The sequence below is a fragment of the Ahaetulla prasina genome, chromosome 7, assembly GCF_028640845.1.
Source record: "Ahaetulla prasina isolate Xishuangbanna chromosome 7, ASM2864084v1, whole genome shotgun sequence".
NCBI classification, from domain to species: Eukaryota; Metazoa; Chordata; class Lepidosauria; order Squamata; family Colubridae; genus Ahaetulla; species Ahaetulla prasina.
Genome location: NC_080545.1, coordinates 52,100,772 through 52,128,379, shown reverse-complemented (window position 1 = coordinate 52,128,379; position 27,608 = coordinate 52,100,772). Strand labels below are relative to the sequence as shown.

Here is a 27,608-nt window from a genome sequence, read left to right as displayed (position 1 = left end):
GTGGGGGAGGGGTTTAGTTGCTCCGTTTGCCTGGGCATGGTGCCAGGACTGGGGGCTGAAGGCACGTCAGGCCCTCCGTCTTGCTCGGCCTGTCCGGGCATGGTGCCAGGGCTGGGGCCTGGAGGCATGCCAGGACATTCTTCCAAACTATCAGCATCCGGCAGGAGATAAGAGGGGCCCGGCTGCGGCAGGGGGAGCGGGTGAGACACAACAGGAAGTATACTTGCGAGTCAAAGAATCGCGCTCCAATGGTTGACTTCACAAGCCAGCTGCAGGCTCTTCAAATCACTAGCCGAATTCGGCTTCAGGCGAGATGAATTAAAAAAGAGAGAAATCTTTGCTCTGATGTCTCCCTCTCAAGCCAGCTGCAATCACTCCCAATCGCTAGCCTAATCTGGCTTCAGGCACGATAAACTTAATAGGGAAGGAGTCTCCACTTTAATGCCTCAAGGCAATCGCAAGCAGTTCAGATCGCTAGCCAATACGGCTTCAGGCGCGATAAATTAAAAAAAAACAGTTTGCCGCTTTTTTTCCTCTTTCTGCGGTTGGGGTCGCCACATCGTGGGGAATTGTATTAAAGGGGTCGCAGCACTATAAAGGTTGAGAACCTCTGACCTATAATAAAGCTTATTAGCTAAAGCCATTTCAAACTAGCTTTAGGGAAGCTATAGGTTGAGACTACCTAAGTCAAATGGTCTTTGATACCATTCACCAAGGCATTCTTCTAGACCATGGGTGTCAAATTTGCGGCATGGTGTTTCATGACGTTTTTCCCCTTCACAGAGCTGGGGTGGCCATGGCCTGCGTGTGACGCATTTGGCCACCAGTTTGACACCACTCTTGTAGACCATGTTGCATTTTTAAGAACTGGGAACATTGCTGTGGTTCAACTCCTGTGTGTCAAAAAGGTTCCAAAGAATCACATATGTGAGATAAGCAGCTATATAAATTTACTAAATAATAAATAAATAAACTTGTGTTGCTTAGAAAACAATTTTTAGTGGCAAATGAACACATCTTTCATTTCTACATGTTCTTCATATAGTACTAAAAGCTGTATGTATTTCTCATAACTTCTGTTCTCAATGACATCCAACAAGTTCAGTGAATTATTTTTGCATTGTCTGAGATTATTCCCCTTAGTAGACAGATTAGAGTTAAATGATTGTTTAATTTATGTGATTTGGAAAATACTTTTATATTTCTATTATCTTTAAATGCAGAATTATTAAATTGAATTCTGGGTTTTTGAACTATGAACAGTCTTTTAGTCAATATTTAATTTTATTGCTGAAAAGGAATTTAATACTTTAAGTATGATTTCTATTATTTGAAGGTTTTACTAATAGACTTTACCTGAAAAAAATCATTATTTGAAATTATCAAAACATGGCACTTTTTGTGAATGTCTTATTTCATTCTTATTTCTTTAGTAAAATGTCCTAATTTTACTACCATTTCAGGTATTTTCAAAGAGAAGGGATGAGTTGGTACTATGTTGACTAACTTACTATAGTAATGTTATTTGCAATTAATTATGTCTTCTTCCATTCTAATTAATGGTTTGGGATTTTGGTATATCATAGTCATTTATTTGTAGAAAAGAAATACCTTATATAAGAACAATTTCCAACAAAATAAAAAAACCCAACTGATCTTATAGGGATTCTATACGGCACGATGACTTTGGAGCTCGGGGGAACTGTTAGCATCACATGTGAGAAAACTGGATACAGTGCAGTCCTTGAATTCAAGCTAAAGGTTAGTAGAATCTTTTCAGATGCATTAGAGGTTTTAAAATTAAAAAATGAACAGATGCTTACTGTTCAAAAGTTTTGTTATTTGAATTCTTTGTGCTTTGTCTTACTATATATAATATAAATACTATCACTTTTTGAAGTATTTAGTAATAACCTAAGATTTTGCTAATTAAAACAATACAAAATAAATCAATAAAAATATCACTACTAGTTCATACAATCATGTTATTTTTATATAGTACCTGCAGCCAAGCAGCTCATTATGATCTGCACTAATTCCATGTGGCAAATGAAATATTTGTTATTTGTTGCCATAATTATTATTATTTTTTACAATGTTGGCGGTACTCAAGATAGTCCAAACTCTCCCTTTGGAGAACCCCTGGACATTCTAATGACACTGATCTAATTCAAAGAACTGATTTCCAGAAAACTGCCAGACGATTTCCAGAAAATATGTTTTCACCAATTCCTCCTTTCATGGCCTCTCTGGATTGTCCCACAAACTTGTGGAGTACCTGTGAGGGGAAGAGTAATTCAATAAAATGATGTTCTTTCCACTTTAATATTATGGAGCTTCAGTGGTTTCCTTGTTCTTTTTATAAAAGGAACATTGGGAAATTATTAATTTTAAGTTCCTTGAATATTACACAGCTTTTTTTTTAAAAAAATCTCACTTTTTTTTCATAGCCATTTTTGGGGAACAATGAAAATGTTAATCAAATAATGGGAAAAATTAAACTGGGGAAAGAAGTTCTAGCCACTCTAGAAGGCCATTGGGTAAGTAAAATAAGTTTGGCTTTGTTTCATTTTCTAAATGTTGGATACGCAGTGGTACCTTGGTACTTGACTGCTTTGAAACTCGTCAAATTTGGTAATGGATGTATTTTGATGTGAAAATTTTGTCTCAGTACTTCTTTTTTGGTACACGATGCACAAAGCTAGAACTTGTCATTGTCAGCTCCCTTGTGACTCAGTACCCTTTCTTGCCAAAACAAAGGGTGACACGTTATGGTTTCTTTGGTACTTGTCATTTATATTACTGTCATGTCTCCTGGAACCAATTACTGACGAGTACTGAGATACCACTGTATTTTGATATATACAGTATTTTTATATTTAAATTGTTTGAATGTACATTGTTACTGATTTTGACATATGCATCAGCCTTTTCTTTATTTTGCTATATTTTTTCAGAAATCTGACTAGCACTAAACTTCCAAAGCCAAATTTGCACATTTACTATAGATCTGCCATATGGATAAATAAATGGAAATACTTCGTAACTTTCTTGTCCTTACCTTGCAATAAGGCTAATATAATAACAAGTAAAGAAACATAATACTGATAAGAGTACAATGGATTGACATTGGACACACAATAAATAGCAATAGCACTTAGACTTATATACCGCCTCAGTGCATTATAGCACTCTGGGCAGTTTACATTAAATATGAACCCAGGAGAGAGTAGAAACTTGACATGAATTACCATTGGCAGACCTGTTCTCTTGAAATACATAATTCTATTCTTCAAACCAGATAAAATTGTTGTTATTGTAAGACTAGAGCAAATAAATAAATAAATATTGACATTAATCTCTAATTTTCTTGTATACCTGGATTCTTGCTAAACCAAATTTCAGTTGGAAAGAAAAATAGGCAGGAAAATAGAGTGAAAATCTAGAAATACGCTATGTGAGGGTGAGCAGATGCGAGAAGAAGGATGTTCTGAAGAACATGGAAGATTCTGAAAAAAACTCATTTTAATATGGGAACAGAACAAGAGCATGGGGTTAAGCACTAATAATTTTTAAATTCATCTCATCTTGAAGTGATAACGCATTCTGATTATTATTAGTATTAATTGCTAGATAGTAGCTGACTAATGGGCTTTTATTTATGTTAAATTATGTTACGTTCTTTACATTACATCAGTTAAAGAACAGATTTTCTTAATATTTCAATTTAGACAATGCTTCAGTTCAGAATTATTACTCCAGAATGTGATAATTCCAGTCTGAATTCATATAGTTGTCTTTGCAATAAATCAAAAATGTTTTTTCATTAGCTTTTTTAAAATTTATACAGTCCTGATATTCGCTGGTGTTCTTCCATCCAATTACTAATCAGATCTCATTCTGTTTAGCTTTTTAAGATCAGCCAAGACTGACAAAGTATTGTTATATTTGATAGAACACAGTTAACTGAAATATAATTTTTACAATGCTTGAACTATATGTTTAATGTATAGTAAGTTCACATATATTCATATGTTTCATCTAGCCCAATAAATATGAAGAAATGTGCTGAGATCCATATGCAAATAAAAGCTAATTCCACTGGAAAAAAGTAATTAAAGCACAAAATGTTACTGAGAATGAATAAATGCATTACTTTAATTCAAATGATTGGAGCTAAAATAAGGAAATAGAATATCAAGTATGACTTTCAGCTGTCCCTGACTATTTTTGCCAAACTAGTACAAATCTTTTAATTGTGAAAAGTGACTTTCTGAAGAAACTCTTGTTTTTCCTGACTTCGAAAAAATGCTTTGCCTACTCAAGTAATATAATATGTTAACATTATAGGACAGTGAAGTTATTATTAGGGATAAGAAGACAGATGCTTCAGAGACATTCTGGAATCCAACACCTGAGATCAGGCAGCACAGATTAAGAAGATACACAGTGAAGTTTGAGGAACAAGGTGACTTTGAATCAGAGAAGTAAGTTCATTCTAAAACTTTTTTTTTTGATTGATTATGCAGAGGTCCTTAAGCTTTTCCTGGACACATTTAGAAAGTTGGGAGCACTTTATGGGTGTCCTCATAAAAATGGCTCCTGTGGCAGACGTGTTTGAACAAAGGTGGTGTTCCATTCTATTCCCTCTAGCCCCCTAAGATGCTGTTTATCAGGTTGAAGAGTAAAGCAAAGAGGATAAATTCAGAAGCCATAGCCTAGCTTATCCTTTGGAGAAAGAACCCTTATTTTAAGTTTAATTAATTTTTACAGCATTCTTCATTTGTTGTTTTTAGTTTGGGGCTTTTTATGTTTATTTAGATGCATAATTTGGTTGATACCTTTCTGTATCTGCCCTAGGATTGTATTGGTGAGTATTAATTGAAAAAATAATTCCAGGAAAGTAAGATGCTAATGGAGAAATATTATAATTGTATTAGATCCTTATTCTAATGGTATAACAAAAGATTTTTTTTTCAGCAAAGCTCTTCTCCCCAGTATCTGACCTTTTTACTGCTGTTATTCTTACCGGTTAGACTTTGGCAACATGTGACTCGAGCTATAAATAATAAAGACCAAACAGAAGCAACTCAAGAAAAATATATTCTGGAAGAAGCACAAAGGAAAGCTGCCAAGGAAAGGAAGGCATTAGATGAAGTGTGGGTCTGCAGACTATTTGAGCCAGATCCACTTACAGGAGAATGGAATTACAGATATGCAGAGTAAGTCTTGAAGGAGGAGAGCTTTTTTCTCTTTTCTGCAGATAATAGTGTGTGTGTGTGTGTGTGTTCGATTACGCACGCACATTACTACTAGGCTCATATATATCTTCCGTCACATATTATTTCTGTAATATTTATTCTACCTGTATCATTAGTCAAAAAGCCAAACTATAGCTCTATATTGTGATTAGAATGTTCCTTCTTAATATAGTATAAACCAAGTGTACTGTATAATTTGTCTGTGGTTTAAAGAGGAGTAGCTGTTAACCCTTCAAGAAAATTTTACCAGTGTAGGTGTAGCACTTTTCCATTTCCACAGTTCTAGCTGAAAAGAATACAAGTAGCTCAGGCTGGAACTCCGGAGTCCTTGGTGCTCTCTGATCCAATTTGCATGGATATTTGCTTGCTGATGTTTCATTATCCAACTTGGTAGCATCATCACTGCATTGGTGAAATGCCTCCAAGCAAACAAACTCAAAAAGCAGTTGACACCTTCCAAGCTGTCAATTAAACCACTCCAAGCTGTATCTTGGGGAAGAACAATAAAATGAGCCCTGTCTCCCTACAGTGTGTGTAGTCACAGAGAACTCTTAAGGACAACACAGAGTAATCTGTCCATAACTGATGGTAATGTTCCCCAATTCCAGATTGTGTCACTATTGTCCAGATCCAATATGTGACCTCAACTGAGTTGGGCCAGAGATAAATTGAATTAGGTCCATGTTCACCCTGGTGGCCATGAATTCTTGAACTGCTCTCCATTCCACATGCATGAAAGGTAGATTGATGTCCTCAAGTACCGTAACTTGTGCCACAGATTGAAACAGTTCATTTTTTTGCAGCAGGGAGGTTGGTAACTGCCAATCTTGCTACAGATTCAAGCAGCTAAGGCAGGGAGGTTTCTAGCAACAATCTCTTCTGATCCCTACAGCCCAACTTCACAAACAAACCTCACAACTTGTTATCTGCAGAAACGCACCCCCGGAAGACATCAGAGCTTCTCAAATAACGTAGTTACATCTTTGCTCCAGCTGTGGCTTTGTGCTTGAGCTATGCATGGAAGCCAGCTTGGTGCATTTCTATGAAGACATATATGCCTCAATAATGCACACAAGGCTGACTGTCTCATTCACAAGTCATGGATGAGGGAAGGTTTATTACAGGCTGACCAACAACATATAGCAACAGCCGGATACCTATATAAGATGCTAATAGTATACATTTTTGAAATACTATAAATATTGCTTTACTGAAAGTAATGGGCCTGGCATGTTAATCCTCTCAGTTACTTTATCTAAAGTATGTACACATTTTTTGTGTATAGTACAAGACCATGGGATCCACTGAATGACATGATACAGTTTGAAAAAGATGGCATTATTCAAACCAAAGTAAGACATCGTACACCAATGGTATGTTCTTGGCCTTATTTTTATTACAACATTATTAAGTTGAGATTTCTCTAGGGACTGGGAATTCCCTTGAAAAAGCCACTTTTTGCCTTCACTTCTCTGACAAGTGAAATATACTGTTATGAGGAGTTCAACCTCTGGCCTGCTTGCAGCAGTTATTTTAAAGCTTATGCCTTTTTGCTTACAGACTTTTTCTTCTGGGCTCTGCGCTTTATATTTGTAAAATGTATATTATGCTATATGTACTTTAGACCAGGGGTCTCCAACCTTGGTCCCTTTAAGACTTGTGGACTTCAACTCCCAGAGTCCCTCAGCAAAGCTGGCTGAGGAACTCTGGGAGTTGAAGTCCACAAGTCTTAAAGGGACCAAGGGTAGAGACTCCTGCTTTAGACAATTGCACTGGGAATGACAAAGTAATAATTCGTTAATTATAATTCAACCTGATATTTAGAGGTAACCATTTTTTTCTAGCTATGCCCACTTTTTCCCTATATAGCTTTTTTCTCTTTCAATAAGATTCTGAGCTCCATCAAAAAATTGTCCATCTTGGATATAACAGATTAAGGAAACCATATGACACTAATTGTATTCTAAAGCAGCATAAAGGTAAAGGTAAAGGTTCCCGTCGCACATATGTGCTAGTCGTTGCTGACTCTAGGGGGCGGTGCTCATCTCTGTTTCAAAGCCGAAGAGCCAGCGCTATCCGAAGATGTCTCCGTGGTCATGTGGCTGGCATGACTCAATGCCAAAGGTGCACGGAACACTGTTACCTTCCCACCAAAGGTGGTCCCTATTTTTTATACTTGCATTTTTACATGCTTTCGAAACTGGTAGGTTGGCAGAAGCTGGGACAAGTAACGGGAGCTCACCCTGTTACACGGCAGCACTAGGGATTCGAACCACTGAGCTGCCGACCTTTTGATCGACAAGCTCAACGTCCTAGCCCCTGAGCCACCGCGTCCCTTAAGCTGCATAGGTTTATCCAAAAACCTGTATGACTTATTTATTTCATATTTAGCTTTTAAAACAAGAAAGTTGAACGGCATACCCTTTATGATAGTGTTAATTTTGGGTGATCTGGGTCTGCAGTTCACACTTATGAGAGGATGCAAGGCATATACTGAACAGTATGTGACAATGCAAAGAAAATGAGAGAATGCCATGAAATGGGTTGGACCATATCACACGTGTGGGTTAAAAACAGGGTTTCTTCTTTAATTTTTTTCTGATTTTGATGGGATATTGTGGGGGAAGGGAATCTATCAATCCTATTTATTCTGTAGCTTGCACAAGACTTTTAGTGTGTCTTCCAACTAAAAATATTATATAAATGTTTTATTAAAAGTTTTTAAAAGAATTTAAAACTAACACAAAGTAAAGGAGGAAAAAAAGGAAAAAGGCAAAAAGTACCAAAAGAAATAGAAGCATCTGATTTTCTTTGCAGCAAATATAAGTATGATTACAAATCACACATATACACATCTCTTAATCTGTGGTTATAAAAACACTTTTATCTAATATCTACTTTTATGATCATCACAAATCAAAAGTTCATTTCTGTTTTTTCTATTTCATGCAAAATGACTATAACCAGCAATAAATATAGATGTTGTCTTTTCTCTAAAAAGAAATTATCTGTATGTTCCATCATCTTTATCAAACATTATTCTGTTGTGGATGGTCCTGAATCTCTCCACTTTTGAGCATATAATTTTACTGAAGTTATCATGTCTAAAAGCAAAGTTCCATGACTTTTCCCCACCTGTTGATCTATTGGTCCCTAAAGAAAAGCCTCTGGTTTCAATTGTACATTCATCTTTAAAATCTTCTAAATTAATGAATGTATTTATATCCAACATTTTCTGGCTTTTTTATACATTCACCAAATATGATGCAATGTCCTTTCATCTTCATATTTCCAACATAAATTTGAAATGCTTTTATACATTCTAGACAATTTCTCTGGAGGCATATACCAATAGCACATCCTTTTATGAGCATTCTCTTTAAGATTACAATAATAAGCAAACTTTCAAACACATAATTTCCCCATTGATCCATTTTATATTATAACCAAAGTTTTTAACCCTTATCATACATTCTTTCACTTTTTCTTCTTCTGTCTCAAATTTTAACAAAAAATTATATTAACAATTGCATGTTCAACATTTGTACACAATTCTATTTCAAACATTGTCTTATATTCTTAAAACCATAAAATCCACTTTAAACCTTGATGATAATTGTAGATAGGAAAATCATTGACAAGTATACTCTTCCATCATTACATTTTCTCTTGATTTTATTTTACATTTCTCTTGAGAAAATTATAGCATGATAAGATGACCATTTATGTTTACTTACTTTTCTTCTTCTGTCTCAAATTTTAACAAAAAATTATATTAACAATTGCATGTTCAACATTTGTACACAATTCTATTTCAAACATTGTCTTATATTCTTAAAACCATAAAATCCACTTTAAACCTTGATGATAATTGTAGATAGGAAAATCATTGACAAGTATACTCTTCCATCATTACATTTTCTCTTGATTTTATTTTACATTTCTCTTGAGAAAATTATAGCATGATAAGATGACCATTTATGTTTACTTACATTTTTCTTCTATAAAATGTTTCTTGTTCTGAGAGCCACAAAGCTGTTTTTGGATGCAACTTGGATTCATCTTTATTCATTCTCAGAGTGTCATGTCTAAAGTAATGACTTTTAAAATCTACATTAACCTTAGCTTTATTGTACTACAAACATGCATGCCACTCAAAACTCAAATTGTATCCTTCTAACTCCAATAACCTTCTGTTTCTCAGCAACACCCACTTCTTCATCCAAGCTAAACAACAAGCAGCAAACTATAATTTTCAATCAAATATACCCAGTCCTCCCCTTTCTTTGCATTTTGTAATATTTTATAGTTAACTAGTGTTTTTTCCCCTTAGATATATCCTTCTTAAATAAGGCATCAGTTGTCAAAATAGCTGTTGTCTGAGACAAAAATAAAATTCTTGGTAAAATATTCATCTGAATCATAAAAATTAATCCCAGCAATGACCATTCTATTTTTGCCAACATTAGCAAAACTTTTTTAACATCAATCTATTCTAGATATAATAGTTTTATGACAATTATAACTTATGGTTTTATAATATACAGTTCATATTTCTCATAGTAATACCCAAATATTTGACCTTCTTCTCAATCTTAAAACATATTTTGTTTATCAATTCTGTTTGATCTTGTATTTCCATGTTTTTGATAACTTCTCTACCTTCAGTTTATTAATCTTAGACCTTATGCATCATATTCTTTAATTTATTCATTAATAATTCAGTTCGCTTTAAAGGGACTTCCCAAGCCAACAGATCATCTGCAAAAGCTGTTAATTTATATGTCACCCTTTCATCTTTAGCAGCACAATCCTCTCATCTTGTCATGTCTCTATTCTATATTTCAAGAACTAAAATAAACAAGGAAGGATAGGCAGCCTTGTCTATTTCTTTTGTTGTATCTCTCATAGTTTGGCTAAATATCCATTAAGAATTATTTGTGTTGTCTATGAAGTACAAATTGACTTCAACTATTTTATAAAATTATCTCTAAAAACTCCTGTCTTTTGGAGAAGGCAGTTCATATATTTTATGCAAATCAGAATGATATTGATAAAAAATAAACAGCCACATTATCCATTAATATACTATATCCCACTTATAATTTCAGTATCATTTTTTTTTCTTTTTTTCTTCACAATTTACAAACCAACGATTTCCCTGGTTTATTCACAAATTCAAAAAAAAATGTTTTTCATAATTCAGTTTTATATTGATTTATTTTATTGTTAACATGGATAGCTATTGTTATGAAAATATTTTCCAGTTATTTGAACAGAAAAAACTTCCAGAATATAAATTAATTTGGGAAAAATATTCTTTTTAGATATTCACCTTTCCACAAAGGTTGGGGTTTAATGACTCATCTATCGACATCTAAAGAAACTTCTTTAATTATTGAATTTATTTCTAATGTTACTAATTGAGCTATATATTTCAGTATGCACATATTTAAATATTTAATGGTTGAGTACAAAATATGGTATTGATGTTCCTTTAATGGATGGAAACCACATTTTCACCCACTGGCATCTTCTATTTGGAGCAGTTAATATCCTGCTACTTTTTTAGGCTTCTGTCATTTGCATCAACGCTGGAATAGTGTTGTGAGCTTTAGAAATAACCAGAAGAATGTTGCAAGGCATCTTATCTTTGCTGCAGAGAAATATCTATTTATAGATTAATTACTTCCCAATGTGTCTTAAGAAATAAGGAAGACAGAACTTAATGCCTACATAGGCTATATTGCAGTTGACACTGTGGAGGGAATCCCAGGACTCCCAGCAGATCAAATCCTGAGCCAATTGCAAAACCTTTTTAATCTACACGTTTTCACACAGAAAGAGCTGCGGTTTGGAAACCGCATGGGTTATTTTAGGATTTCCCTTTGATCCAGGGAGATTGTGACTTAGGGATTCATTATAACTATGAAAGCTGGGTTGCCAGGGGGTTAATGATTGATAAATGAATAATTTAAAAAAATGATTTGCAAGCCCTGCCCATTCTTGCTGTATAGAATTGGATCCATATTTGCTTTTCTGGAACCAGAAGATAATCAAATTCTTTATGCTGAAATGGCCAGAATGTTTATTGTCTCAATTATCTTTCCTCTCAGTGTCACCTATTGTCCTCCAGTATGGCAACTGAAGTGGAGTTGCTAGAAGATAATGTAAACAAAGATTTCTACCACTCGTTTCTTGCACACCAGCATAACTATCTTTTTGTTTCTGAGCAATAAAGCTGATAAAAATGTGTATTACAGGTTACTGTTGCAAAAATAAAACGGTCTGCTAAATCTAAGAAAGAAGAATGTGGCTTCTCCTCACCAGAGCCTGATAATCCAGACTCATCAGGAAGTGAAGGTAAATGCTACATTGGTTTACTGTGCCCTTCTTTCTAAAACTATGATGAATAAAGTACAAGCATGCCTAAATTTCATTATCTGTAAACTAAAGATAATATTTTTGTTTTGGTGCCTTCAAATCATTGTTGATTCCTGGCAATTGCCTGGTTTAGCCCCTGCAGATTTCATGATAAGATTTTTCGGGGTGGTTTGCTATTGCATTCTTCCTAGGGCTCAGAGACATGGACTGGCCAAAATCACCCAGCTAGCTTCATGTCCAAGGCAGAAATAGACTCTCAGTCTCCAGTTTTCTAACCCAGTGCCTTAAACTGCTACACCAAACTGGGTTTCCATGTTAAATTTATTTAGTATTTAATATCATTTTCTGTCCTGGCTTGTAAAATTGTTTTTAAAATGAAAAAAAAAAGAGTAGTTCATACCTGGTAAACTGAAATAATTTGGTTTCTATATGATTTATATATTTTACCTGTTTGACTAATTTTGAATTACTTCTGAAGCACAACTCAAACATAACACAAGAATCCGAAAGAAAACAGTAGATCTTGCTGAACTGCAAAGTGCCATTGAATCTATAAAGTTAACACAGGAAGATATTCGGAGGTATGTTTGTAGTATTCTTTTTAAATCACATTCCATAACAGGACTATTGACATTGCTCCATGCCACACTCTAAATTCCCAAAATGCTCTTTACTACCGCAGTATAACTTCTCTTGGAGCTTTTGGGTACATATCCATAAAAAGCACTAGGCTACACTCATCTACCATTTATACAGCTCCAGAGATATTATTGAAAACAGAGATTGTGCTTGATGCTGTTGCTTTGCTGCATGGCTGCCTCCTTTTTATTTATGTAAAATAAAATCAGATGGGGAGGGAAATCTTGTGGGCATTAAGGGGGAAATGTAACTAAGTGTATAATTTACATAAATAATTAACTAAAAACCTAAAGATGCTAATTTAGAGACCTGGAATTTAGAGCAAACCTTGACCCTTTAAATGTCTGGATAACTAAAGAAACTGGTGAGAGATAATGCTGAAGTTATGTTCTCCTAATCATTATAAGATATGACTAAAATACACATTTTCATGATAATTTTTTAAGTTACTGCTTAAAACATTTCTATCATGCCTTTCAGTTCCAAAATGCAAAACTACTGAAAATCAGAGATCAATGCCAAAAAAGGTAACATTTTAATAAAAGAATATATGGGGACATAAATATTAATATCTTGGTGTGAAAGCAAAGACTTTTCCAAGATTTTCCCTTTATTATTCAGTATAGGGCAAAACAAAATGTGTGGAGTGAAGGAAAAGAAGATTTAGCATAGATAGATTAGGTAGTAGGTACACTTACCTCCAAATGCAGTTGATTTACATTCATATCATTATATTTCTTGAAGGTCCTTACTTTGTAGCATCTTTATTCTATGCCCTTAATCCTATATAATATCAAAAATACTTCATGCTGCTTCTTGTTTAATTTCATGCATATGTATTTGCACCTTCTAATAAGGCTTCTTTATGGAGACTTCACGTTCATATTTTAAGGTCAATTTCTTTTTCTTCCAAATCGATGGTAACATTGAAGATATTACCTGGTTGGATAGTGAAACGTCTGCAAGAAAACAACCAAGCTCAGAGAGCACAAAGGAATATAGTTCATGCCTTAAATGAGTCCAGTGATGTTGCTGCTAGTTGTCTTCTCTTTTCTTCCACTTTTCTCAGCATTATAGACTTCTTAAAATAGCTACCTAGGCCTTTGCATAAGGTGTCCAAAGTATAAGCCTTTTCATTTGTCCCTCAAGTCAGAATTATAGATTGAATTATTTAATGATCCATTTACTTGTTTATTTGGCTAACCATGGAATTCACAGAATTATTTTCCAACACTAAATTTCAAAATACTCTTTCTATCTGTTTCTTAAAAATTCAAATGTTGCTTCCAAATACCATTGTCTATATTATTCTGATCTTTGTAGGCATAGATAAATCCCAGCTTTTTCCAAGGCCTTCACTGCTACTCTAGTAAATGTTAGTCTACAGCATATTTCTTGACTGCTGGTTTCTTTACTGTTGGTGCTACAGGGAGAAGCTATTCTTCAATATCTTTACTGTCATTTACAAGACTGATTGCTGTACTTGTTGTCGTTACAATTTTATTTAACATTAGACCCATTTTTTCATCATGTTCCTTGACTTACTTTTCTGTAGCTTGCAGATCCTTCGCATTTCCAACTAGCAGAATAGTGTTATCGGCATAGCACAGGTTAATGATTTTTCTTCTTCAAGTTTTAAAGCAATTCTCATCATCTTCCCATGCAGCTTCTCCCAATATGTAGTCAGCATATAATTGAATAAATAAAGGAAGAATAGCCAGCCTTATCTTAATCTTTTGCAGATCTAGAACAGTCTGTTTGCCATATTCTGTCCTTCATGGCTGTATATAAGTTTCTCATGAGACAATGAGATGTTCTGGGATTTCCAATTATTTTAATAGAAATTAACAGAAAAAGATACATATTTTCCTAAATTCATATACTTTTTTTTAGTAAGAGTTAATATCCATATAAATTTAAGAGTTGAACTTTTGAACTTTCAGATTCAGTAAAGCATTCAGAAGCTTTGTGGGACATCATGTCATCCTGAAGTTGAGCTTGTAATGAGTACTTTTTCTGTCAAAGATGGTGCTTTGTTAGCTTCAGAAGTAGATCCAAATGCTTTGTACTGCCCTAATGAATAACACTATGAATTTGGTTCTTTAAATATACTTACAATAGACATAAAACATAATTACAGCAGTAAGATAGTTTGTGAACCTTCCAAGAACTACCCATAATCTTGCAGTACTGTGACTTACTATGATCTAAGCTTCACTAAAATCCCGTTAATAGATAAAAAGTTGTTAAACAATTAAATACTGTATTGCAGTGGTGCCCACATCAGGGATGAAAATAGACAAAATTGGGGGCTTTGATTCAATTTCTTCTTCATTTGTATATTATGATGTGTACAAAGGAGCAGGGGTTTGATCACACTGCTGCTATGCTATCTTGGCTGTTTTGACACACACATTCCCCAGGAGAAACCATTGGTATGCTTGTCAAGTCTTTATTCAATACACTGAATCAGTATTCAGTATCTTCTCTGACATTTGGAATATTTTATCCCTTCAAAATGGTTTATGTACTTGAAATGTTTATCATGCTGTAATGAAAAACAACAGCAATAACAATGTAGATATTTAAATTTATAATGTTAACTAATAGGAAAAAAGATTACTTTTTTAATCTGAATTTGCTTCTGATCTGGGAGCCAAGTCAGAATGGACTATACTTGTAGTGATATGAAATATAGGGGGTTATTTCTGGAATCCAGACCAGGCAGCCTTCCAGAATGCTTATTGGATTTTCTGATAAGTGAAGTGAATCTCCATTTATCACACCCTCACAATTGTGATGCTAATAGGTAAGGGTTTAATGAATTTGTGGATTTTTAGGACATGCAAGCCCATAGAAATTTATTGGCTATATTTATTTCTATGTTACCTTTAATATATTTAATATTGATATCATTACATATTTAAAATTTGATCCTCTATATGTCAAACCCTTTTAAGCCACTTGAAATTGAGGGTCAAGATATGCACTATCACCTATTCATGTCATAATTAATAAATATGTGACTGTACAGTATATGTACGATAGTAAAACATAAATAATTGGAAGAAAGATAAGTCATGGGTTAAAAATTAATTCAGATGTAGTTTTAAAAAATTGCTGAATATATGGAGAAAAGAACTGCATAAATATGTTTTTAAAATGTAGTAAATGCTACAATTAAAAAAGATGGAATAGACTGCCTAGCTTTCTAAAGAAGCAATCAGTCCAATGTGGGGTGTGTGTTTTTTTCACCCAACCCTTTTGAAATGTATAGGAGCAATGCTTCAACAACTTCTTTTCAGTTTTCCACTGTCCAGTCATCCTCTTCATACTTTATATATATCCATTTCAATTGTATAGTATGTCTTGTACCTTGCTAGATAATTTGTACCATTTGTATTATTTTTAATTTAGAAGCTGATAAACTTGGGACCCATATTATTGCAAAGTCCAATTAACTTGAAAGCTCATCATTTTAAGATTCCAGTATATTAATTATCCTGCTTGGGAAATCATTATTATAAAATTATAGTTGTCTGTCGAATATTTTTTTCAAATTTTTGATGGGTCTATAATGCTTACTTAATAATTGGCAATCTGTGGATTTAACTAAATTCATTTTTTTTAAATAGGGATATTACAGCATTAAGAACACGAATGACTTCAAGTTTGCCAACGCCAGATAATAACTTCTTTCAATTCAAGCACTATGTCTTCATTTTGTTGATGGTTCTCCTGCAACTTATAATCAATTACTTATTCAAATAGACTATCTGGACAGAAGAATATATGAAATGGAATTATTATGGTCTTCATGGGACCATCTTTAAAGCTTGGTTTGGCTTCAAATGAGGCAATATTATCTACGGAGCCCAGAAGATTCAGACCTTTGACTCAAAACATTGGGCTCATATGGAATAGTTTATTATTCCATCCTAGCCAGATGACATGGACAATGCTTACGTGCCAGTACTTCCTCTTCACATCTTCCAAATGCTGGATAACTGCCTTGCATGTTCTAAGGTGTCATAAGCTATTATAAATATCAATATAGAATATACCAGTTTGGAATTTGAGGACCCTATTTTGTTATAATCAATCCCTATTGGACATGCTAGCAAAAGAAGTAAATTTTGACCTAAGACTTTTCTGTAATATGAAAATAATGCCAAGGTTTATTAATTCAGAAAATTCAATAATTGCAGAAAAATGAAACTTCTCAGCTGTTCATGGTCATTAAGAACATGTGAGCTATTAATCATCAATATTGTATTAACTGCATCAATTTTCAGGAAGAGTTAAATGGGGGTTTTCCCCTTAGTTTGTAATAGTGGATCTTTGTTAATAGTATTAGTCAGTTTGAGAGAAAAAACATTTCAGCTGTCCAGAGACTGAAACCACTTTTGTGCCAAGCAGTATTTTGATTCCTTCCCAAATTTAAACTCTTACTGACCGTTACTGTTTATTTAACTTTAGATATGTAATAATGAGATGCAGAGGAATAGAAAGTGCACTATTTAGGCAATATAAAAAAGGAAGCTATTTTAAGTAAATCATAAAATTCTTAATGATTGACCTATGAGATCCTATCTGTATTTTAAAAGTATGTTAACATTGGTTTTGTCCTTTCAGGTTACACAATTTGAACATAACTGCATTTGAATATTTATACTGTAAAAAAAAATTGGGTAGCAACATTCTGGTTCCAAGAATAAGTGACTCTGGAAGGTTCATCTGCTATTCAGTTTCTGTTTAAGGAATATTTGGTTTCAAATGCCTCAGAATATAGCACATTTACCTTTACTTTCTTTATGCTAAAATATTGAGCTGTTTTACTGAGTCTAAGTAAATTCAGCAAATCTGGATTGGGCTGCATTAAATTTAAAAAGATAGATCAAATTACAGCTATGTTACTCCTGCTTTTCTGCTTTTTTTATATATATTTACATAGTATTTATTGAAAATTTACAGTCAATTTAGAGAACAGCAAGAAGCATGTATCTTACATGATTTATATATTTTATAGCAAATATAAAATTTTCATTTAGAGATACATAATTTATATTTGGTCAATTCAGGATTCTAGTACTCCCATCCCAAACCTAACTATTTTAAAGATGTTGGAATACTTCAAAATGGAGTTTTGTAACACCTGGCAATTATTTCCCCAACACCTGCTGATAATACCATAATGAAAAAGGTAGCTATAGCGAACAGTTACAGTTTCTTGCCTGCCTTAAATTATTATGTTTTAAAAGTGCTACAGTTTAGAATGAGAAATGCATTACTATTGGAGTAAACTGGTTGAATGCAGCCATAATTCAGATGCTTTATAAATTGATTGAAATGCAGTTACTGATATGCACGATTTTATAAAAGAATAGCATAAATAAAGTGCAAATACATATGTTCTAACTTACATTTATTTATATACATTTGGAGCAACTACCTATCTGTACATAAATTTCACTGATTGTTGAATTTATTTGCTTTTCATTGTTTTGACAATGTCTCTGAATATAAATATCATATTTCTGTCTGCTGACATGTCTTCAGTTATAGCTGAACTATTATTCAAATGCTTTCTTTTAAATGTTTCTATTCCTTCTAAGCTCCCAAACCAGTTGCATTTTCAGATACATTGTTTGTATTACTAGAGTCTAAAGCACTCGTGTGTCAAGCACAGCTCAAAACATTTTTTGTTGCATCTTTTAAGTTCCTTGTGTGAACTGAGGAATCTCTTGCCTAACTACTTTTGTATGATATGTCTGGTTATGAGCCCAGTCAATACATCGTTTATATGATATTTAGTTTTATGAATACGATTCTACATTCTTTCATTTAGATTTTTTTCTGCTTATACTAACAAAGAAGCTGTGACCTGACAGTTTGTAGAGATCTAAGGGCAGTAGTTTCCCTATAATGTTTAGTACTTAAAAGTAGAAAATAATCAGAATTGTATGTTGACTTGTTTGTGTGTTTGTTTTAAAAAATGCACTATAAGCCTTCAATACACCATGTAATCATTAATATATCTACAATGAAATGTGTTGTGTAAAATAGTAAATAGACTACTTGCAATATATAATTCATGTATCCTAAGTTGGGCTGCTTTTTAACTTTTAGTTATCACTTAAGAGTACAACATATTTCATGAAAAAGTTGATTTTGACAACTAATCTGTAAAATATATATCAAATGATTTTACAGTTCACTACCCTCCTGTGCCTTCAGGAAGATCTTCTTGCCAACTCAACATTAATGAAATGGGATGAGAGTTAAAATTGTTTTATTCACCATGATGTTGTTTCTTGTCTTGAGGGATGTTTCTCCTTTAGGATTTTTAATCCTATTGTATATGTAGGATACCTAACTGTGAACTAAGTGATTACTGTGTTTCTTCTCTTTCCTCAATTTTTTGGCATCTTTTGAGAGTGGGTGATAAGATACTTGAGTATTGTAACAGTGCCTTGATGGAGTTCGCACAGCAATGAGGTATGTATATATAAGTATATTTTCAAGGTTGTACCATATCTATTCAAAAATGTTGTGGTATCTGTTACTTTCAATATTAATTTGAGGAAAGTATAAAAGAATGTATAATTACAGAAAAATACAGGTTTTTTTCCTTTCGATAACTATGAAGGTCCCAATATTGGAATACATATTATTGTACATTGAAACTGCAATGTTTGTTGATACTAAAAAATAGCCATAATAAAATTCAAACCACTGACAACCAGCTTCATGTTATTGTTTTAACAAAGTGTGGATTTCTGAGCAAAATGACTGAGGATGAAAATAAAAATATCTATGACGTTTCAATGGATAAGACCTGTTCTAATATTTCCTCATGCAGATTAAGTATCCACTTGTTTAATGGATGTAAAACTTGGCTATTTAAATGAGTAGCCTTCCACTCTTCTTAAAATCTTCGTTGTTGTTTTTTCTAGTTTCTGGAATAAACTTGTTAGTATTTTTAATTCTCTTGCCCTTTTTATTTTAACACTCCCTTTGGATTTTTCTATTGCTACACATTTTTTAACTGAAAATAGGCTGTTGTATGTTAAGGACCAGTGTTTAATCCAATGCATATAATACATGTAACGAAAAAATGTGAAAACATTTACTCATGTGTATGTATGTAGGAAACTCCTATTTCTGTAAGTTTTCTATTTTTGCCTATCATGTAAAATACCATTATTATTATTATTATTATTATTATTATTATTATTATTATTATTATTATTATTATTATTATTATTATTATTATTATTATTGCACTTTTCTATTTGCAAATCATGCTGCATGCAGTGTGATGAAAGAAATTAATTCCTTTGAACGTACTGAATTTGTGTGTCTCATGAAAAATTATATAGCTGAGTTCAAAAATTTGTTTAGAAATACATTTGTAAATTTAAAGTTCTACCACTGGTCAGTAGTTTTGTATAATTATAGAATAAAAAGCTGTAATCAATAATAGTACATTGTGTTTGAACTTTACTTGTAAAACTTTAAGTACAAGTTCTTGATAATGCAGTACTGCTGGAGGGAATGAAATGAAGATATAAAAAAACAGTCTGCTTCTGTTTAGCATAATCACTGAATTTGATGAAAGAAGTCATCTTGGAAAGACTGAAACAGACTTATTTAAGCAACACAAGCAACACCATGTTATTCTGTTCAATCCAAATCTGTCTGAATATGCACACCCTTCCAGGCATTAATTCGTATCTTCTATCACCTAGTCAAATTGTCTTGATTTTTGAAAAAGCTAAAGAAGTCAGATTCAATTGGTATTGGAGTAGACAACACCAGAAAATTCCAGGGTTATTATAAGATAGATTTTGAAGTAAAAAAAAACACCCTGAAAGAAAGCAACAAAAAACTAATTTCATCATATTGTCAAGAGTCAATTCAAGAGAATGTTTACATTTTTTAACAAAAATTAATAGAATTTAAATTATATTATATATGGTTGGGTTAATGCTTATATTCTCTCGCAATAATTCTCATCTACAAGCAAAATATCCTTTTATATAGTGGACAATATTTCTATTCCAGAAGAATATAGTTTCTTAGGCAAAACTGACAGTTCTGTTTTGTCAGTTACATACACACATGCGTGTGTGCACATATACACAGGAGGGGGGAGAGCTTCTGATAATGGACTTAGAGTATTGGAGTCATAAATCTTTCAAAAAGTAACACAAAGCATGCAGCAAACTCAGAAACTCAGTTCTTAGAAATCAACAATGGAGAAAACGGTACAGAAGCCATTTCTAAATGCCATTACGTGGCTTCATAGCCTTAAAATTATTTCAGAGGGATTATAAACTGGAAATCAGGGACAAGAATAGACCTTGAACTTGTAGCTCACATTTTATAATTAATTTCCCCTTTCCATCTAATTCAAAAGTGGCTGTTTATAAAATTTCTTAATATTCACCCTTATCTGAGGTACTCCAAATGTGATGAGACTGGAACTTTCAGAATTCCCAGCCACTATATCCATACACCTGAAGGAAGACTGCAAAACCATCCTCTATTTAAAATGAAAGGTGATCAAGGGCGTGTCTTCAAAATACTTATTATGCAGTACCATTTCTTCAATTAAAAATACCCAAAGCTAGTGAGACAGCAATATGTTGCATTTGTAACCTCATTTTCCCACCTTTCTTCCACCTTTTTTCCCTTATCAGATTAACTTGTTAGAAGGAAATATAAATAACCTGCCTTTTGAACGGGAGGGCGGGATTCCTCAATCTGGAAGCTCTCTACCATATTTTTTGTTGTTGATAAAAGGGAATCCTGAAATTCTTACAAAAGAACACAGAACAATACAACCGTTAGTACCTTTTATTCACACTCTCTTCAGTTGCTAAAGGCAGAAAAACAATATTATATTAACCGCAAAGCTAAGATCAAGACACTGACTACTGTGAATGCCTCCTGTTTACAGGATGAGAGATTCTAGACTTCATAAATAAAATGCCTTAAAGCAAACTGAAAAGTATTGAAATAGTCTGATTTAACATTTTCACATGCCAAGTACAGTATTCCTTTCTTTAGAAAGTGGAGGCACACTGTTTTTAATGAAGTTTCAAAAAGGCAGTTTCCTTGCATTAACTATTTTTCCATTGACCTTCAAATATTCTTAGCAAGTAACCTTTTTTGTGGTATCAACTATCATTTATCATTTCTTTCTTCCCCTGCCTGCGTGTATCAGAGTAATTAATATCCACAGCTCTTTTTCATGTAGCCTCTTATTTGTTACTTTACTTTTGCTAGAACACTTAACCTGGCTCTTGAAATCTAGACAGTTCAGAAGAAGCCATGACGACAATATTTGGCACAAACAGGCACTTGGGAGGAATATTCCCATCAATTATTATTTCATTCAGATTTATTTTGAAATACAAACAATTGCCCTTGAACCTATTATCACTGGTATAAAATGAGGAATGAAAACAAAACCGTTGATTCCTTGTTTAAAAAAAACCAAAAAAACTTACTTCGTTATAAATAATACAGTTTTATGAGCTGAATGCATGCAGCACAATAAGATGAAAATAAAGCAAGATCAAAAGGATAAAATCCCTTTGTATTGAAGTACTACAATCCCTAGATCAATACCATTTGACTATCTAGATTCATAGTTTCATCATTTTATGAAGATCAAGATAACACTGTCAGTATAAAACAGACTAAGGGATGAAAAAAGTAGTTTTGGGGTACTGTGGCTGGGAGCCACAGATGGCCACTGCTGATGTGTAGGTCAGGGTCTATCTTAACATATTCTTACCATATAATATAAATCATAATTTATGGACAATTTGGGAAAATAAATACTAGTTAATCAGTAAAGCAACAAAGTGCTTAGCAGATAATTATCTACAAAGATAAAAGAAGCTACCATTAAGTATTACGGCATTGGTATTTTATGGCTTAATATTATAAAATGTTCTTTGCAACAGCGGTGGCGGGACAGTGGCAGCCCTCCACAATAGTCCCAGTTTCTTCTGTTGCCCTTGAGAAAATTAATTGTCCACCCATGCCTTAGAGGGATTGTTAATTCACATTCTAGTTTAGTGTGTATATGAACCACGCAAACCTTTTTCTTTTCCTTCCTTCCTTCCTCTTTAAAAACAGTGTTCCAAGTTTGAGGCTTCATTGAATTTTACCTTTCTCCAACCAGATGTTTATAATCACTCATAATTCCTATGCCACATTCTGAGTAACGAATCTGGGAGCTGCAGTTCAAATATATATATAAGGGCACCAGGTTGGGGTATTCTACTGCAGCTCTACATTAAAATAGAAAAGTGAGGCAAGTTTCCATCAGCAATACGATATATTTCTATTGAATTATTTAGGATGATATGAGTAAAAATCATCAGCTCCTCCCCCAAAAAATGTGTAACTGAGTTAGTAGTGCTTTTTCATAACATCTTACTGTAGAAAACTTCAACCTAAATATTAGAATGGCTGGGATGAATGCAGTCGTTTGTACTTCAGTTATAAGATGAAAAAACACATCTACAGAAAACACATCTACAGAAAAAACACATCTACAGTGCATTAGAAAATTATACTAATCTCAGATTCAATGAGCCATCACAAATACACATACTGCAAGCCAGATTCACAAACCCTTTTGAAACAGCAAACATGTTTTCCATTTCTAGTTTAGGTTGCCAGCTGATGAACAGGCAGGTAGGTACACAGCGACCAAGAAGATTAATATACAGAGAATACTCCTCTGGATCAAAAAGTGAATCGGGAGCTTTGAAATGCTAATAATTGGATCGGTAAAACAAATTCCAGGGAAATGCTTCTGTAAAATCATCCAGCCTTATCTGATTTTATATTGTTTAATTAATGTATGAGGCAGCATTTAGCTAAACATTATTGCATTAAATCACAGAAAGAAAGAAAATTGCTGCCTGGTAGATAATGCAATACAATATAGTGAATTGAAATATTAGATTCTGTGTTTTCTTTGTCCATTATTATAATCTCAATATTTTTAATAATAAACCTAAATAATATACTTAGAAAAATCATAAACATTAATTTTGTTCAAAAACTCCCCCAAATTGAGCTTTCAATGGGGAATTCTAGCAGGGTGATGTATCCAAAGGAGAATACTGACTGAAAGGCAGATTCAGGCAGGCATAATCTTCCTGGATCAAAGGAAAATCATGAGATAAACTACTTGCACTCTAGACAGTGGTGCCTTGTGATAAATTGCAGAAATAGGAGTTTTGCAGTCATTTCAGGAGCTGAGGTGCCAGTGGTCCTGAGATACCATCTACACTCTCCTAACTGAGGTCTTACCTATATAGACATCAATACTCCCATTTTCTTATTTTAATCACTTTGGGAAGTAATTAATTTATAGATAGCGATATTTCCTTTGCAGCAAAGATAAGATTCCTTGCAGAGAATTAAAAAACAAATAAACAAAAAAGAAACACTAATTTCAAGATTCATGAATCTTTTTAAGAAAAAGAAGATTTAAAAAAGTTTTTAAATAGATATGGTGAGAATCTTATTTTTTATATTTATCATTTTTCTTTTAACAAAAATGCTTTGGTTTAAATTTGCATTAAAGCAATTAAAGAGACCAGTCCTTCATGGGAATGCTTGCTGTTTACTGTTACAGATGCACCTAATTGATGGACTTTACATAAGAACTAGACCATGATGTTTCATTGTCATGGAGATATTTTGTGTGCTATGGCTTCTTCTTCTAAGATGGCGCCCACGAAGGCTGCCTCGGTGAAATGCTCTCTAATTGTTTCTTTATTTCTAATTGTTCTCTGTGACTCACTACGGATTTCCTACTCACGAGACCATCTGCTAAAAATTAAGGAACATTTCTTTAAGGAGCAGCTTTCTTTAATCTCACCCCCACCTGTCTTTACAAACACGGAGGAGATTCTAACACAGGAGGAGGCAATTCCCACGGAGCCATGGATTACTAAAAAAACCAAACGACGGAAACGAAGGAAAAGAGGTAAGCGATCTGGGATCTTAATCAAGCTAAGAAGTCGCATTAAAACTCCTCTGCCTTCAATTTTCCTAACAAATATACGCTCACTTGCAAATAAGATGGATGAAATACTCCTCTTAAACAAATACTATTCTGATTTTCACAATTCAGCAGTCCTATGCTTCTCTGAAACCTGGTTAAATGAATCAATTGAAGATAGCAACCTGAACATTCCAGGGTTTCAGATTGAATGATCAGACAGGATTACAGAAACATCTGGTAAAAAGAAAGGAGGAGGCTTATGCCTATTTATTAATAGAACCTGGTGTCAAGATTTTAACATAATTTACAAATTCTGTGACCACAACTTAGAGACTCTAATTATCAACTGCAAACCTTACTATTCGCCTCGTGAATTTTCCTCATTTCTTCTAATTGCTGTTTATGTCCCACCACAAGCCTGTGTAAACAAGGCATTACAAACTCTAGCTGACCAAATCATGGAGGCTGAAGCCAAACACCCTGATTCACTGGCCATTGTTTTGGGAGATCTAAACAAGGCAAACTTAAGGAAAGAACTACCAAAATACTTTCAGCATGTCAATTGTCCCACCAGAGGCAAGAATACTCTAGACCACTGCTACACAACACTAAAAGATGCCTATCGGTCTTTACCACGTGCAGCTGTTGGACACTCTGATCATTGCATGATTCACCTTGTACCTGCTTACAGGCAAAGACTTAAAGCCATAAAACCAATAATTAAATCAGTGAAAACCTGGACGGAGGAATCAGAATTAAAGCTACAGGCATGTTTTGACTGCACTGATTGGAATATTTTTAAAGATACCTCTGCGGACCTGGATGAACTCACAGATACTGTAACATCATCTGTCAGCTTCTGTGAAGACCTATGTGTACCTACAAGGAACTTGCGAATACACAGTAACAACAAACCTTGGTTTACACCTAAACTTAAGCAGCTACGACATTCCAAAGAGGAAGCCTACAGAAAAGGTGATAAAATGCTGTACAATCAGGCCAGAAATGCACTAACAAAGGAGATAAGAGCAGCAAAAAGAAGCTACTCTGAAAAGCTAAAGAATCAGTTTTCAGCAAATGAACCAGCAAACATGTGGAAAACTCTTAAAAATATCACCGGCTATGGCAAACCTCCTTCCCAGGCTGAAGGTAATCAACAACTGGCAGATGACCTGAATGAGTTTTACTGCAGGTTTGAAAGGAAACTACAGCCACCTATCTCCACAACCCCCATCTCAGACACACCAACAACAGCCAAGCCTCCTACAACTGACCCCATTTCATTGGGTTCACAACCCCTAGTGATCACAGAAAAGGAAGTGCAGGACCTATTTCACAGACAAAAGCCAGGAAAAGCTCCAGGCCCAGACAAAATAACTCCTTCTTGCTTAAAAGTCTGTGCTGACCAATTGGCCCCCATCTTCACCCATATTTTCAATAAATCACTAGAGATGTGCTATGTTCCTTCTTGCTTCAAACACTCTACCATCATCCCAGTGCCGAAGAAGCCCACCATCAAGGAACTGAATGACTACAGACCAGTTGCTCTAACATCTGTAGTCATGAAAACCTTTGAAAGGCTAGTGCTTTCCTACCTGAAAACCATCACGAATCCGCTCTTAGACCCCTTGCAATTTGCATACCAAGCAAATAGATCAACAGATGATGCTGTTAATATGGCTCTGCACTACATCCTACAACATCTTGAGTCTCCAAAGACCTATGCAAGGGTCCTTTTTGTAGACTTTAGTTTAGCATTCAATACCATCATTCCAGACATTCTTCTAACTAAGCTAAACCAGCTACAGGTACCGGAACAGACTTGTAAGTGGATCACAAGCTTCCTAACAAACAGGAAGCAGCAGGTGAAGCTAAGCAAGATCACATCAAATACCTGTACAATTAGCACAGGGGCCCCCCAAGGCTGTGTGCTCTCCCCACTTCTCTTCTCTCTGTATACCAATGACTGCATCTCCAATGATCCATCTCTTAAGCTACTGAAGTTCGCAGATGACACAACAGTGATTGGTCTCATTCGAGACAATGACGAATCCGCATATAGACGAGAGGTCGAACGACTAGCCTTGTGGTGCAACCAAAACAATCTGGAACTGAACACACTCAAAACCGTAGAAATGGTGGTAGACTTTAGGAAAAACCCTTCCATACTTCCACCTCTCACAATACTTGACAACACAGTATCAACAGTAGAAACCTTCAAATTTCTGGGTTCTATCATATCGCAAGATCTCAAATGGACAGCTAACATCAAAAACATCATTAAAAAAGGACAACAAAGAATGTTCTTTCTGCGCCAACTCAGTAAGCTCAAACTGCCCAAGGAGCTGCTGATCCAATTCTACAGAGGAATTATTGAGTCTGTCATTTGCACCTCTATAACTGTCTGGTTCGGTTCTGCAACCCAACAAGAAAAACACAGACTTCAGAGGATAATTAGAACTGCAGAAAAAATAATTGCTACCAACTTGCCTTCCATTGAGGACCTGTATACTGCACGAATCAAGAAGAGGGCCGTGAAAATATTTGCAGATCCCTCGCATCCTGGACATAAACTGTTTCAACTCCTACCCTCAAAAGGACGCTATAGAGCACTGCACACCAGAACAACTAGACACAAGAACAGTTTTTTCCCGAAGGCCATCACTCTGCTAAACAAATAATTCCCTCAACACTGTCAGACTATTTACTGAATCTGCACTACTATTAATCGTTTCATAGTTCCCATCACCAATCTCTTTCCACTTATGACTGTATGACTATAACTTATTGCTGGCAATCCTTATGATTTATATTGATATATTGATCATCAATTGTGTTGTAAATGTTGTACCTTGATGAACGTATCTTTTCTTTTATGTACACTGAGAGCATATGCACCAAGACAAATTCCTTGTGTGTCCAATCACACTTGGCCAATAAAAATTCTATTCTATTCTATTCTATTGAAGTTATGGAGAGTTACTAAAAAAAGGCTAAAGCCAAGAAAGGGTGAGGGTCACTAAAGCAACTTCTAGAAAAAATATTTACATCAGATATTCTTCAGATATTACTTGAACAGATGGAAGATAAGTGGGAAGCTTTTGGGGGGAAATGGATGGAAGATTTGTACAGTTGAGACAGGAGATGAAGGAAGATACTAAAGATATGGAAACTTCTGTAAAGCAAACAGGGAAAAATAGGGAAAAACTGAAGGAATCAAGATGCCCTATGGTAATAACATCAGACGTCTGGATGAAGACAATCACTACAAATACCTGGGC

At 34.3% G+C, this 27,608-nt stretch overlaps 1 protein-coding gene across 8 annotated transcripts in view; it reads left to right on the top strand.

The window, feature by feature from the left end:
* OSBPL8 (oxysterol binding protein like 8) overlaps window positions 1-19,026 on the top strand; it is a 95,589-nt gene extending 76,563 nt beyond the window's left edge. For 6 of the 8 annotated variants that reach the window (XM_058191186.1, XM_058191182.1, XM_058191189.1 and 3 more), the window contains 8 exons: window positions 1,664-1,761; window positions 2,451-2,540; window positions 4,351-4,487; window positions 5,037-5,222; window positions 6,547-6,634; window positions 11,525-11,624; window positions 12,124-12,226; window positions 15,920-19,026. In XM_058191186.1, coding sequence (XP_058047169.1) covers window positions 1,664-1,761; window positions 2,451-2,540; window positions 4,351-4,487; window positions 5,037-5,222; window positions 6,547-6,634; window positions 11,525-11,624; window positions 12,124-12,226; window positions 15,920-16,055 — 938 coding nt within the window. In that variant the 3' untranslated portion in view covers window positions 16,056-19,026. Of the gene's footprint in view, window positions 1-1,663; window positions 1,762-2,450; window positions 2,541-4,350; window positions 4,488-5,036; window positions 5,223-6,546; window positions 6,635-11,524; window positions 11,625-12,123; window positions 12,227-12,764; window positions 12,812-15,919 lie in introns of all 8 variants that reach the window. The other 2 variants (XM_058191188.1, XM_058191187.1) reach the window with 2 other exon arrangements.
* The last annotated feature ends 8,582 nt before the right edge of the window (window positions 19,027-27,608 follow it).